Here is a 15188-nt window from a genome sequence, read left to right on the forward strand (position 1 = left end):
TTTAAATTCCCAAACTGAATTTTTGATTGAAAACTAGTCCACTTTATTCTCAGAAATCAATAGGTATATTTTTCTTTTTTTAAAAAGGGCATATTCAAAAGGTAAAAAATATATAAACTTCTTGGCTGTGTACTTTCAGTAGCCATGTCCAAGTGAGTCAGGATTGGAGCTGGGCAGAAACCCTAGTTAACTGAAGTTCTCTCATGCTTAGATTTTCATTTTGCCGTACAAGAGAGCTTCCATGAGCAATTTCTCAGCAGCTCCCGCCTTAGCTGTAGACCCAGTGCACATCTTAATGAAATTCAACTTGCAGGTTTTTTGTTCACTAAAACAGAGACAAAGTAGAATGTCTTCTTTGTAGTTCATGGTGGGTTTTCCCCGTGGTCTGCCTGGAGAGCCTGCAGCGTCACCTGTGGGAGAGGCATCCAAAAGAGAAGTCGCCTGTGCAACAGCCCTCTTCCGGCCAATGGCGGGAAGCCTTGCCAAGGGTCAGATTCAGAAATGCGGAACTGTCAACATAAACTGTGTCCAGGTACTTCTCTTTATTCGACAGATAGACATTTGTTCATTTCCGTTTCCTAACGATGGGTTGTCCCAGAATTAGTACTTCCTTTTTTATTTTAATATATTTTTATTGATTTCAGAGAGGGGGAGAGAGATAGAAACATCCGTGATGAGAGACAACCATCGATGGGCTGCCTCCTGTACAGCCCACACGGGATCAAGCCCGCAAACCATGACCTCCTGGTTCATAGGTCGACACTCAACCCCTGAGCCACATCGGCTTGGCAGTACTTTCTTTTTTTATTGAATTTTTTGGGGGTGACATTGGTTAATAAAATTATACAGGTTTCAGGTATACAGCTCTACAATGTATCACCTGTGTATTGTATTGTGTGTTTACCACCTCAAGTCTCCTTCCATCACCATTTATCACCCATTTACCTTCTTCTTTTTCCCCCCATCACCTTTTGTCCCCTCCTTGCCCCAGTATTAGTACTTTCAATTGAAATGCATCTCATGATCTCGTGGTGTAATGTTTCACCTTTGTCCAGTGCACGGTAGCTGGTCAGAATGGAGCCCCTGGGAAGAATGCACAAGGAGCTGCGGACGTGGCAACCGAACCAGGACCAGAACTTGCAATAATCCATCAGCTCAACACGGTGGGCGGCCGTGTGAAGGGACTGCTGTGGAAGTGATCATGTGCAACATTCGGCCGTGCCCGGGTGAGAACCCACCGATGAGCAAAACTTTCCTGTTTTTAACTCCCTTCAAGGGGTTATAATGACCTTTTCTTCTTCACTGTGAAAAGAGGTGATGGCCTCCCCCCTGGAATATATTCATTCTCCGTGTTCTTAGTTCTGTCTCCTGGATAAACTTGGGGAGGTAGAGCATGAGTCGATGTTAAGTAAAACACCTGATTTAACTGAACATGATTAAAGGCTCCAGACTGTGGTGCATTTTGAATCATGTAGAGAAAACATAAGTAATTACAAAGTCATAAAATTTTAGAGGCCATGACGTTAGGTCACACCTAATCCAGTCTTTCATTTTCAGGTGAGAGAAATAAAGCCTAGAGAGGTTAAAGGTTTCCCAGAAACACCAGTTAGTGAGGGCTAACATAATAATAGTTACCAGTGACTGACTGTCTATCGTGTGCTAGGTGCCAGGCTATGTGCTTTTTATACGCACTGTTTTTGACTTTGTGAAACAACCCTACAACATACGTATTGTGGGGCTCTTGGAAGGTTAAAGCGACAGAAATCAAACTTACATAAGCTTAAGTGAACATTCTCCTTTCAGGTGTGATTGAACCCATGGATTGGGCCAATGGTTTACTAGCATGTTTTCCATCTCGCATCTCTGCTTTCCTCTCTTGGCTGTATTCTCCTTTAAACTCTTTCCATGTGGTGGAAAAAATGACTGTGGCAGCTGCTGGCTCACAGGGGCCCTATAATCTCAGGCCGCAGAGACAAAGAGTTCCTCTCGCTCAGAATTCGTATCAACCTCTGGGAAAGGACCCTGTTTGATTGTGTTTGGATCCCGCGCTCACCTCTGGCCTTGAGTCCAGGAGAAGGACACTTTGGTAACCATCTTGGGTTACTTAGTGCCAAGAGGATCAGGGCTCCTGGTTTGACAGCCTGAAAGAAATAGAGAAGTGGCTGTTCACTCGTTCATTGATTCATTGATTCGTCCAAAAAAAGATTTGTTGAGCACCTATTCTATGCTCAAGGCACTCTTCTAATTGCTCAAAACTAGATTGATAGACAGATATTATTCCTATATTGACAAGCATAGAGAACAAACCCACATAGTTGAAGTGATGGAGCAGAACTAGGAGCGATACCTTCGCTGAGACAGTAAAAAAAAAAAAAAGAAATTGATAAACCAAACTGAGATAGTTATCTGCATCATTGGATATTGCAGATGAGGAAACTAAGATTCAGAGGATATATGAGAATTAATTCACTGAGGTTACATAGCTAGTTAAAGGTAAATTAAGAATTTGGACCCAAGTCAATCTGATGTTTCCCTAGCCTATTCACTTAGATCCTGCGTATCTTGATTTGCAGTTTAGAAGTTCCATTGCATTTAAAAATAAAAAACTGTCATGAAATCTTAAAGAAAATAAACAAGAAACCAAAATATTTCTTTACCTTGAAGAATTAGAAAGCTAATTATAATAGCATAATACCTCAAAATAAAAAATACCTGATGACAGCAATCTTTGTACAGTTTGTCAACGATGACACCTATATCATGAAAAGCTAAATGATTTTTATAAATGCCCTTGATTCCTTGAACACTTCCTTATTTTCTGGCACAAATTGATATTTTAGGCTTATATTGTACTGTCTTCGCCCCAGTTAGAATGGTATTTTTAAACTTCCAATCCTCCCCCTAATAAAGATAGGTATCTTCTGGAATGGACCTTTCTGCTGGCATTTGACAGCCATTGTCATTAAAAAATATATATATATTCTTACAGATTACTTAAAGAATGAGCTTTTTAAAAATTTAATAAATCTTATTGTTCAGATTATTACAGTTATTACTCTTTTTTGCCCCCCATAGCTCCCCTCCACCTGGTTCCCATCCCACCCTATTCCCTTACCTCCCCACACTGTCCTCATCCATAGGTGTACGATTTTTGTCCAGTCTCTTCCCGCACTCCCCACACACCTTTACCCCTGAGAGTTGTCAGTCCACTCCCTTTCTATGCCCCTGATTCTGTTATATTCACCAGTTTATTCTGTACATCAGATTTTTAATTCACTTGATTTTCAGATTCACTTGTTGATAGATATGTATTTGTTGTTCATAATTTTTATCTTTACCTTCTTCTTCCTCTTCTTAGAGAATACCTTTCAGCATTTCATATAATACTGGTTTGGTGTTGATGAACTCCTTTAGCTTTTTCTTATCTGTGAAGCTCTTTAGCTGATCTTCAATTCTGAATGTCAGCTTGGCTGGGTAGAGTACTCTTGGTTGTAGGTTCTTTCTATTCATTACTTTGACTATTTCTTGCCACTCCTGTCTGGCCTGCATAGTTTCTGTTGAGAAATCAGCTGACAATCGTATGGGTGCTCCCTTGTAGGTAATTAACTGTTTTTCTCTTGCTGCTTTTAATATTCTCTCTTTGTCTTTTGCTCTTGGCATTTTAATTATGATGTGTCTTGGTGTGGTCCTGTTTGGATTCCTTTTGTTTGGGGTTCTGTGCACTTCCTGGACTTGTAAGTTTATTTCTTTCACCAGGTGGGGGAAGTTTTCAGTCATTATTTCTTCAAATAGGTTTTCAGTATCTAGAATGAGCATTTTTTTAGTGTGTGTTTTTTTTAAATTGTTGAGAACTTTGAGTAAAGAATGGCCATACCAGCTCAGAGCTCACACATATGCAGGGCTTTAAAACGGTGTGTGCTGTACTGACCCCAGCGTTTTGCATGTATAAACTCATTATTCCTCACTCTGACCCTCTCAAGGCAGATTCTTTTATTATCTGGATATGGCAGAGTTATAAAGGGCACAAAAGACCCAGTAACTCATCTAGGACTGCACGGTTAGTAAGAGCAGAGCAGTCATTCAGACCCAGGGCATCTGGCCAAAGTCCCTGCAAGGACCATGTTCTGCTGTCTCTCCAGAGTCAGAATTGCAACACAGTGTAACAACAAATCCATCTCTTACCTTTTGCATTTTTCCTACACACTGACTCCTCCACCGTTGTCTTCTTTGGTATTATGACACCATGATGTCTTATTCCTTCTCTGATTTATATTACTATTCTTTTTTATTGTTATCAATCCATTCATATAAAAGAAACATTTCAACTCCACCACATTTTATGGCATGAAGTTCACTTCTGGTTAAGGTTTACTTTATTGATTAAAATATATATATATATATATATATATATATATATATATATATATATATATATATATATCTTCAGCCAAAAACATCTATTTATATGTAATAGAAACTACACAGATAATAAATGAATAAACATCACCCATTTATAATCCTCCAATAAAATTGCATCTATGCTCTAAGACTTTATATTGTAAGAGGTATGAGCTTTTGTTAACCAACAGCCTTGAAAATAGAATATAGGAAAATAATTAGAACAGCAGAATACTTTAAAATCACTTAGTCCATATATAAGGACTCTGAGCATCAACAATCTGAATTAATAAAGAAATAACATTGAATAATGTCTGCCAAATATTTAAAGGCATTTTCCTATTCATTTAGATTTAGTCAAATACTTTTTAATGCAAATTCTTGTCAGCTAAAATAAATTTGTGTGACTGTGTTTGCCTGTATCTATAAAGTACAGGGACATGTAGTCAACTCAATTAGAAAACAGTTAATGAGAAGAAAATGCAAGATGTGTTTTAAAATTTTTCTAAACAATGCAACCAAATGATAATGTCTTGGTTTTCAACTTATTATTTTGGTGTCTCTTAAATTGTTAAGAGAATGTTTAGACACAGACCTTAAGGCCCTGTCTTGGTTCCTATCTCCGTTAAACTGGGTGACCCCAAAAACATACTTTATGAGTCCCATATCTAGAAATGACCCTCAAAACGTATGACCTGATACTGACTTACACATTAGAGCGACCATAACATTGATTCTCAGCCCATGCACCTGGTAAGAAACATAAGGTTCTTCTAGTCCTGTGGTCAGATGGTGCAATATGTTAGTTACCACATCGGAGGCCTTGGCCACACTTGGAAAACACTGGTCAGTTTTTTTGTTGTTTGTTTCGGAAGTAGGTAAGTGTGTTATTCAGAACTTTTCATTCATGAACATGATGTAACGGGGACTTTTTTTACAACTGTGCAAATCATCAGGTTGTTGAAAGATCCAAGTACATTTTTAAACATGGAGCTGAATCAGGCTTAAAGACGTGGTCTTGTGATCTGGAGTCCAAGTTATCACGGGGGAAACATTTGTATTGCCCATAACCACATCTGGATCCGCTATATAGCCTTGTTCCTAAGCTTCTGGTTCTTTCCACTTTCCCCAGAGCACAGAGCACAGGCAAATGCTTATCAATCTAGGATTTTAAAAGTCAGATTGTCTTTACATATGGTAGTTTGATTAAAGTTTTATTTTAATAAAATAGCCTCTTTGGGTAATACTAAGCATTAATTTTGGCATTCGTTGGCCTTCAGAATTTTCCTATAGACTTAATTTCCATGAAAATCTAATCAGAAGGAAAAAGGAAGAACGTCACTCATGTTTTCTTTGGTTCCATTTTAATTACTTTTTATTCTGGGCTAATTTCACTCATTAATTAATCTACTTCTCTAATTTTTGTTTGTAATACACATGGTGCTGTGACTTGACTCTGTCTCTTGGGATCTTTGTAGTTCACGGAGCATGGAGCACGTGGCAGCCTTGGGGGGTGTGCAGCAGAAGTTGCGGGCAGGGGACCCAGACAAGAACAAGACTGTGCAATAACCCTCCACCGTCATTCGATGGCTCCTACTGTGATGGAGCAGAAACACAGATGCAAGTTTGCAATGAAAGACACTGTCCTGGTGAGAGAAATACAATGTTTATACCCTCAATAAATAAACACTGCCTCTTATCTGGCTAGTGTGTCAGTAAGAATCAATGTCAATAAGAACATTGCTCAGCCTAATAATGCCCAGTGTTTAATCGGCTCTCTTTTTTTTTAATCCTCACCTGAGGATATTTTTCCCATTGGTGTTTAGAGACAGTGGAAGGAACGGGGAGAGACAGAGAGAGAAAGATCAATGTGAGAGAGATACATCGATTGTTTGCCTCCTGCACATGCCCTGACCAAGGCCAGAGATCAAGTCTGCCCTTGACTGCCCGAGGTACATGCCCTTGACTGGAATCAAACCTGAGACCCATCAGTAGGTGGGCCGATGCTCTAACCACTGAGAAAATTGGCTAGGGCTAACCTGCTCATTTTTTAAGTATTAACAGAGCACATTTGTTTGTTCCTTAATCCAGTTGATGGCAAGTGGGCCAGCTGGGCCAGTTGGAGCGCCTGCACCGTGTCCTGCGGAGGAGGAGCCAGGCAGAGAACAAGGGACTGCTCTGATCCCGCCCCACAGTATGGAGGAAGCAGGTGTGAAGGGAGTGATGTCCAGAGCGATTTTTGCAATAGTGACCCTTGTCCAAGTGAGTGTTGGAAATAGTGAGTCAAAATTATACTTTCTTAAAGTCCCACTATGGCTTTTAAGTCCTTAAAGTTATAATATTCTGTGACTTGATGCGTCTACCTTTGATTTAGGGTATTAAAATGTTATGTGGTTGCTATAAGTCTGTGTTATACCTTAGAAGTCATTGATTTGTATGGGCAGGGCCTGTGCCCGATTTCATTTACTCTATGGGACCAGCGGCAGAGTGCAAGGGCAGCGGCACCCTGACCTGCTAACCGTTAATAATGTTGGTGATTCCTCTATGGAGGCAGGCAGGCAGCTCTCTGCCTTAATTCAGTCAGCAAGCTAGATTCTTCGATCCTAGCAGCATCTGAATCCACCGTATCTTCAGTGTGATAGCCTTGACCCATCGAGAGCCAAAGATCTTGTCTCAGTCATATCCTTCAGCTCCTGGAATACGATAAGACTCAGTAAATGTGTGTTAAATGGACTTGTACAATCACTCGGATGTATACTCAGTTTCTGGTCAGAACAGCTGATCCATCTACCTCTGGAAGTTGCCTATTTATAGATCTGTACGTTTCCTTTCATTTCCTGGGGAGAGTCTTCCCGTACTTGTTGAGTGAATGTCGTTGTTTAGCACTTCTCCAAATGGTTCTGCATTGTAGCTCATGGAAACTGGAGCCCTTGGAGTGGCTGGGGAATCTGCAGTCGGTCCTGTAACGGAGGGCAGACGCGGCGGTACCGCACGTGTGATAACCCTCGACCCTCCAACGGAGGAAGAGCTTGTGGGGGGCCAGACTCCCAGATCCAGAGATGCAACACTGACATGTGTCCTGGTGAGCTCCCCGACTCCTGCAGTAGAACAAGCAAAGCATTCTATGTAGTGTTCATTGTAGCAGCGCCATCATCTCAGATCTTAAAGTAAAAGTTGTATCGGCAGGGCCACCCTAAGTGTCAATTTTAGGACCGATTTGTTCATATGGACCATTCCATTCTTGTTCACAGTGGATGGGAGCTGGGGAAACTGGCAAAGTTGGGGTCTGTGTTCTGCTTCTTGTGGAGGAGGTGAAAAGACCAGAAAACGGCTGTGCAACAATCCAGAGCCATCTAACCGTGGGCGCCCCTGTCCGGGAGATGCCACTCAGGTTTCCAGATGCAATATACACGCTTGCCCAGGTAAGCAGCTCAGTGAGATTGTGACAGAACTACTGCTGGCACATGTACAACCTTTCTGCAAATTAAGAAAAGGAGTCACTCTGAGCCCACACATTACAAAACAGTGCTATCTCTGGGAGGGAGAATTGGGACAATTCCCTCCTCTAGATGGTGCTGCTCCACCCCAAAACTCATGGCTGGATTTTAGCCTCTGCTGACCGCTTCCCAGGCTCCCTTGTGATAGGATCTGGTCTGCACAGCCACAAATAGTAGTCCTGGGTGCGAGGGGTAAAAGGCTGTGGAAATGTAGGGAAAGCCTGGCTGAGATTTCAGGCTGAAGAATGAGGGTAGTGCAGAAGCTGAACATCTAACAGGAATACACAGTTGGAGGCTGTTATTTCACAGATGTAAAAGGGGAGAACATGAGTGTGGAAAGTGAAATAGAAGCCAATTCAGTTTGAGGACAAACAGGAGGAGGAGTTCAATTCAGCTACCACAACTCAAATCACGCAACATGGCTAGCTATTGTAAGTAATGTAAAAATTTAGGAGTAATGAAGTCAGAATTCTAGAACTAACGCAGTCGTCGGCAAACTGCGGCCTGTGAGCCACATGCAGCTCGCGAGCCGCCGTTTGCCGCTCTGTTGACTAATGAGTTTGCCGACCACTGGACTAGACTAAATGTTACCGTGTAGTTGGAAGCTGTGAGGACTAGACAATTGTGGCATATTGTGTGCAAAGAGGTAAAGGGTAGTATATGACAGTGGTTGGCAAACTCATTAGTCAACAGAGTGGCAGACCACGGCTCATAAGCCGCATGTGGCTCGCAAGCCGCAGTTTGCCCACCACTGAACTGATGGATCTTAGAGTTTGCTGGAGTCCTAAGAAATGGTGGGTTGCCCAGCCGGTGTGGCTCAGTGGTTGAGCACCAACCCATGAACCAAGAGGTCACTGGTTTGATTCTTGGTGTGGGCACATGCCTGGGTTATAGGCTCAATCCCCAGTAGGCAGTCGATCAATGTATCTCTCTCATCTCATCAATGTTTCTATCTCTCTAGCCCTCTCCCTCCCTCTCTCTCTGAAATGAATAAAAACATTTTTTTTAAATGGTGGGTAGTCCTTAGGGTACTTGTCTCAAAGGATAGACTTTCTAAGGACTAGAAGCAGACCAGAAAGAACAGTTTGACCCTGTTGAAGGTTTGAGATATGACTGGACTTTCCAAAGTTTTAAGGTTGCTTTAGAAATAAAATGTCCCTGGAAATCAAGAAGGCCCATTTGGCACAGTAAGAGAGAGAGAGGTTATATGAAAAGATTTATAGGATCTAGACAAGCTAAAGGGCAAGTGTCTATCAATCAACTGCTCAACATATCTTCTCAACATATCAACTGATTACCAAGGATTCCGAGGCTCTTCTAACATGTAGGCATGGCAATAAGTCCCATTTCGGTGGAGGCATTTGGTAGCTCAGCCTCTGGTGGTACCAGGGCCCCAGTGGGAAGGAAATCCAAATACACTGACATTTTGGATTATAGATTTTGGCAGAAAGTTTCAAGGGTCCCAACTAGCTGGCCGGACTAGGAGATGGTGGTTGACGCCTGGAATTCAAGTTCTTCCTCTGTGAGACGGGGGAACCAAGATCACAATGGGAGGCCATGTTTGTTAGCAATGACCCAGAGAACTAAGGGAATTAGTGATCCTTCTGAATAGGGGAGCTGTTCCCCTGCCTAGGAATAAATATAAGGACCCATATGGCCTACCGGGTCCTGATTGGGCCTGCTCTCTCCTTTGCTGCATCATCTTGCAGTGTGGTTCCCATCGCTCTCTAAGCTCTCACTTTTGGTTTCTCCCATATAGCAAGCGACCACCTCCCCAAAGGGTGACACGTGCCATCTTCTCTACCTGGAAAGCCCTTCTCCTGCCTTTTTCCCTGGCTTAGTTAAGACATCTACTTTTATTAGATTGCTACTCAATTTTTACTTCCTTTTCAGACTTCCCCGAGTAGTAAATCTTACACATTAGTGTAAAATTTCAATTTTACATTTTTTTTTTGAATTCTCATTAATATCTATCTTCCCTATTTAGACGTAAGCTCTATGAAGACAGGTCTCATGTCTTTTTTCTCTTTCTTATTACTACTGTTTCCTTGATACTTGATGACCAAATGAATGTAGTCCAGAACCTGAAGGCTGAATCAAGGTGAAGAAAATCTTTTCTCTAATAAAGTAATGCAAATTAAAACGGTGAAATAGCCGAAACCGGTTTGGCTCAGTGGATAGAGCGTGGGCCTGTGGACTCAAGGGTCCCAGGTTCGATTCCGGTCAAGGGCATGTACCTTGGTTGCGGGCACATCCCCAGTGGGGGGTGTGCAGGAGGCAGCTGATCGATGTTTCTCTCTCATCGATGTTTCTAACTCTCTATCCCTCTCTCTTCCTCTCTGTAGAAAATCAATAAAATATATTTAAAAAAAAAACAAACAAAAAAAAAACGGTGAAATAACAAATAACAATAAATAAAATGGTGAGCTACTATACTTCCTGTTTTTTTCTGAGATTCAATATAATTATACTTCTCCCTAGTATATAGTACTTGATAACAATATCTGAAACACCTGGTGATTATTTTAAAATATATTCCATTAAAATATATTCTTAATGAATATTTATAAATTTCACTATCAGCTTCTTCCCAATATGTTTCTTTCTCTTATCAACGCATGCAATTTAATTGAGAAATAGTCATTAGCCACCTATTCTGTTAGTAACCAATAATTTTGTTGAGCAGTGGGAAAAAAGTATAAAGTTACTGTAGAGCTACTTTTTAAAATTAGAATTGTTTTTCAATCTGATTGTCTTGGTATGAATTTTGTAACACTATTAAAAGTACGATACCCTGCAATTTTTTCTTGTTAAACATTTTTTAAATATATATGTAATATGAAGAACTTGATAAGCCCAAGATCTGAAACCCAAGCTGGACGATAAAACCCCTTAGATATGTCACATGTATGTTAACAGTGACCTGTCACAAGGCTTAGGAACTGTTTTTTGCTGGTGATTCCTCCTGCCCCTTTGTTCCCACTAAGGAGGTAAACAGGTCAAAGAACATGGGTTTTGATGCCAATCGCATCTGTGATCAGGTCCTCATTCCACCACCTTCTAGCTGTAATGATAATTCTTTTGAAATTTCTTTTTCTAGTCCTCAAACTGTGGCTACTTAAAATAAACCACCTTACGGGATTTTGATAGGATTAAAAGAGTTATCACATATTAAATGCTTACGATAGTGCATGACATGCTCAATAAACTCATTATTATCATCATTTCATTACCATCAGCAAACACCCACTTTATTTTGGCTTTGGGACTGGACGCTGATTGTGTTCTTTGGATTGTGAAATGCTGCTATGATGTGCATAGATTGGAAGGAGCCTGGATTTATGAGGGATGATGAGTACTACATTAGAGTGGAATGTTTTGAAAGCTTATTTATTACACTCTTAAATTCAGATGTCATGATCTTGTCAAATGTTTGAGAGAAGATTTGTAGCATCTTTGAATACTGGCCTTCTTTTCTCCCATGTAATGTTGATGAAATTACTTCCTTATCCAGGAATGTTTTTCCTTCCCCCAATAGGTGGGCCCCAGCGAGCCAGAGGAAGTGTTATTGGAAATATTAATGATGTTGAATTTGGAATTGCTTTCCTTAACGCCACAGTGACAGATAGCCCTACCTCTGATACTAGAGTAATACATGCCAAAATTACCAATGTGCCTCGCAGGCTTGGTAAGTTTCTTTACTTATCGAAGTAATCAATAAGCCTCTTTTTTAAAATGTATATGTTTGCCCTGACCTGTTTGGCTCAGTGTATAGAGCGTCGGCCTGCGGACTGAAGGGTCCCAAGTTCGATTCCAGTCAAGGGCATGTACCTTGGTTGCGGGCACATGCACAGTAGTGGGTGTGCAGGAGGCAGCTGATCGATGTTTCTCTCTCTTCGATGTTTCTAGCTCTCTATCCCTCTCCTTCCCTCTCTGTAAAAAATCAATAAAATATATCTTTTTAAAAAATGTATATGTTAGCCTTCATCTTGTTATTTCCAGTTAAAATTTCTAGAAGATGTTACTACTAAATGATCAGTATAGTAATTCTATCCCAATAGTCAACTCTTAAAGGTGCATGAGATACTAGTATTTATTTTATTATTCAAGATTATTTAGGATTCATGCTTATGAATAACATGCTATGAAGACAATAATAACAGGGAACTGTAAATATTTTGCTTTGTCACCTGATGTATCTCTTTTTATGTAGGTCCAGCAATGCGAAAGATAGTTTCTATTTTAAATCCCATTTATTGGACAACAGCAAAGGAAATTGGAGAAGCAGTCAATGGCTTCACCCTCACCAATGCAGTCTTCAAGAGAGAAACCCAAGTGGAATTTGCAACTGGTTAGTGCCAGCTCAGCTTAGTATTCTATTACTATAAAAATATGATTGCCTTAAAAGTCCGTGGTTAAGAAAAATATATTATATGTTCCCACAGAGAATAATTTCAGTCTTTGAAGCTATTTTATCATAAAAGATATAAAAGCAATTTTATATTTCCCTGTAAATTTTTACTGACATGGGTCTCTAAGAGCTTTCAAACAGCATAGTCATTTTTATACCCCAAAACATTTTTATTGTATTTCCTATATCTTTTCTCCTTAAACCTTTAGAAAAGAAGTTTTAAAGGCCAAACAGAATAGGAAAATGAGTCATTGCTATTAATTAAAAGTTTTTGTATCTAAACCTGAGATTCAATTAGAATACCTTGTAGGGATTCTTTATCAAAAAGATAGAAGTAGCCTGGCCTGTGTGGCTCCGTGGTTGAGTGTGGACCTATGAACTAGGAATTCACAGTTGGATTCCCGGTTGAGGCACTTGCCCAGGTTTCAGGCTTGATCCCCAGCAGGGGGCATGCAGGAGGCAGCCAATCAATGATTCTCTCTCATCATTGATATTTCTCTCTCTCTCTCTCACTTCCTCTCTGAAATCAATAAAAATATTTTTTAAAAGGATGGAAGTAAAAACAAGCAAATCTTAATGTGTTTTTGCTTTATCCTTAGTGTTAATGAACTTGTATTAGCTATTCATTGCTCTTTCCAAGTGCTCTCAGATCCATTTCAAACCTCATCAAAGGTGATCAAATGGCAGTGATCTTTAAGGAAGAAAGACTGAGGGAGGGCATAGCTTTAATCATCCCAGAAGTGGGTCTGTCATGACCATCCACTTACTAAGATGCTCTTTGCTACTTCTTGAAACATCGGAAAGAGACTTGTAGTTATTGCCAGTTCGCCTGATGAAGCTGACCCTTCTCACAAGCAACCCATTTTTGTAGAATTGTCTTGCTATTGCTTGTGATTTTAAAGTGTGGAATCCTTCACATAATCACGTCCTACATTTATGCCACATAAAAAGATATTTTAGAAGACAGTTTGATAAGCCTACCTTTAATTTGGGGACTGAATGCTAATTTAATACTCTTATTGTCTATGTTTATTCAAGCTTTCAGTAAAATAACATAGCTGAGCTGGAACGTAAGGTAAATCTGTTCTGCACTTACACAAACCATCTAGTTTTTGCTGCTAAAGTGAACGCATTGTAATTCCCAGGAGAAATCCTGCGCATGACTCATATTGCTCGGGGCCTGGATTCCGATGGTGCTTTGCTGCTAGATATTGTCGTGAGCGGCTATGTGCTGCAGCTTCACTCACCTGCTGAAGTCGCTGTAAAGGTAAACTGTCAAGATAACTTGCCTTCACTGTTGATTGGCGTAACAGTAAGACTAGGAGTCAGAGATCCATAGAAAGAGCAAGAGAACTTGTGTCATTCCCTTTGTTTGCTTCGGGGAGTAAATGTCTAAACCACTGCGGTTAGAAATGGCTATCTGGTCTTTGTTTACATTAGCCAAAATATGGAAACTACCTAAGTGTTCATGGGCGGATGGATGGATAAAGAAGATGTGAAACATATGTGTATATCTCAACATGGATGAATCATGACAGTATGTGCTAAGTGAAATAAGTCTATGGAAAAGGACAAAAATCACATAATTTCACTTATATGTGGACTATAACACGAAAAGTAGCCCTGGCCAGTTTTCTCGGTAGTTAGAGCATCGGCCTGTGCACCAAAGTGTCACAGGTTCGATTCTGGTCGAGGACACGGATCTGGGTTGCAGGTTCAATCTGCCACCTTGGTCATGGCATGTGCGGAGGCAACTCACAGCCATGTTTCTCTCCACACACCCCCCCCCCCCACTCCTTTCCACTCTTTATAAAACAATGGAAAAAATATCATGGGTGAGGATTAACAAAAAAGAAACAAAAAAAAAGGAATAAAGAAAAGCAAACTCATAGGTACAGACAGAATGGTTGTTACCAGAGGAGAATGGGGTTGGGGAGGATGAAGTGGGTAAAGGGGACCAAATATATGGTAACGGAGGAGACTAGATTTCGGATGGGGAGCATGCAATAGAGTACACAGATATTAAATTATAATCTTATACACCTGACAGTTATATAATGTTATTAACCAACTAAATGGGCAGTCGGACATCCCTCTCACAATCCAGGACTGCTGGCTCCCAACTGCTCACCTGCCTGCCTTCCTGATTGCCACTAACCGCTTCTGCCTGCCAGCCTGATCACCCCCAACCACTCCCCTGCCAGCCTGATTAATGCCTAACTGCTCCCCTGCCAGCCTGTTTGCCCCTAACTGCCCTCCCCTGCAGGCATGGTCACCCCTAACTGCCCTCCCCTGCAGGCCTGGTCACCCCTAACTGCCCTCCCCTGCAGGCCCGGTCACCCCCAACTTCTCTCTGCCAGCCTGGTCACCCCTAACTGCCCTCCCCTGCAGTCTTGATCGCCCCCAACTGCCCTCCCTTGCAGGCCTGGTCCCTCCCAACTGCCCTCCCCTGCTGGCCATCTTGTGGTAGCCATCTTGTGTCCACATGGGGGCAGCCATCTTGTGTGTTGGAGTGATGGTCAATTTGCATATTACTCTTTTATTAGATAGGATAGAGGCCTGGTGCACGGGTGGGGGCCGGCTGGTTTGCCCAGAAGGTTGTCCCGGATCAGGGTGGGGGTTCCACTGGGGCATGGGGCGGCTTGGGCGAGGGGCCTGTAGTGGTTTGCAGGCCGGCCACGCCCCCCAGCAACCCAAGTGGAGGCCCTGGTATCTGGGATTTATTTATCTTCTGTAATTGAAACTTTGTAGCCTTGAGTAGAGGCCAAGGCAGGCCAGGGCTGCGGAAGCTTGGCTTCCTCCATCTCTGGGGGCAACTCACGCCTCCTGCTTGCTCCATGGTTGCAGCCATCTTGGTTGGGTTAATTTGCATACTCGCACCT

At 41.5% G+C, this 15188-nt stretch overlaps 1 protein-coding gene across 1 annotated transcript in view; it reads left to right on the forward strand.

Annotated features, from left to right (window-relative positions):
• Positions 1-15188, forward strand: part of HMCN1 (hemicentin 1) — a 379559-nt gene that overhangs the window by 337376 nt on the left and 26995 nt on the right. Inside the window, exons 88-96 of the mRNA XM_008145958.3 lie at positions 362-532; positions 1056-1226; positions 5877-6047; positions 6490-6660; positions 7310-7480; positions 7650-7820; positions 11434-11583; positions 12109-12246; positions 13452-13573. Coding sequence (XP_008144180.2) covers positions 362-532; positions 1056-1226; positions 5877-6047; positions 6490-6660; positions 7310-7480; positions 7650-7820; positions 11434-11583; positions 12109-12246; positions 13452-13573 — 1436 coding nt within the window. The remainder of the gene's footprint in view (positions 1-361; positions 533-1055; positions 1227-5876; positions 6048-6489; positions 6661-7309; positions 7481-7649; positions 7821-11433; positions 11584-12108; positions 12247-13451; positions 13574-15188) is intronic.

Source organism: Eptesicus fuscus, chromosome 22 (genome assembly GCF_027574615.1).
Source record: "Eptesicus fuscus isolate TK198812 chromosome 22, DD_ASM_mEF_20220401, whole genome shotgun sequence".
Lineage (NCBI taxonomy): Eukaryota > Metazoa > Chordata > Mammalia > Chiroptera > Vespertilionidae > Eptesicus > Eptesicus fuscus.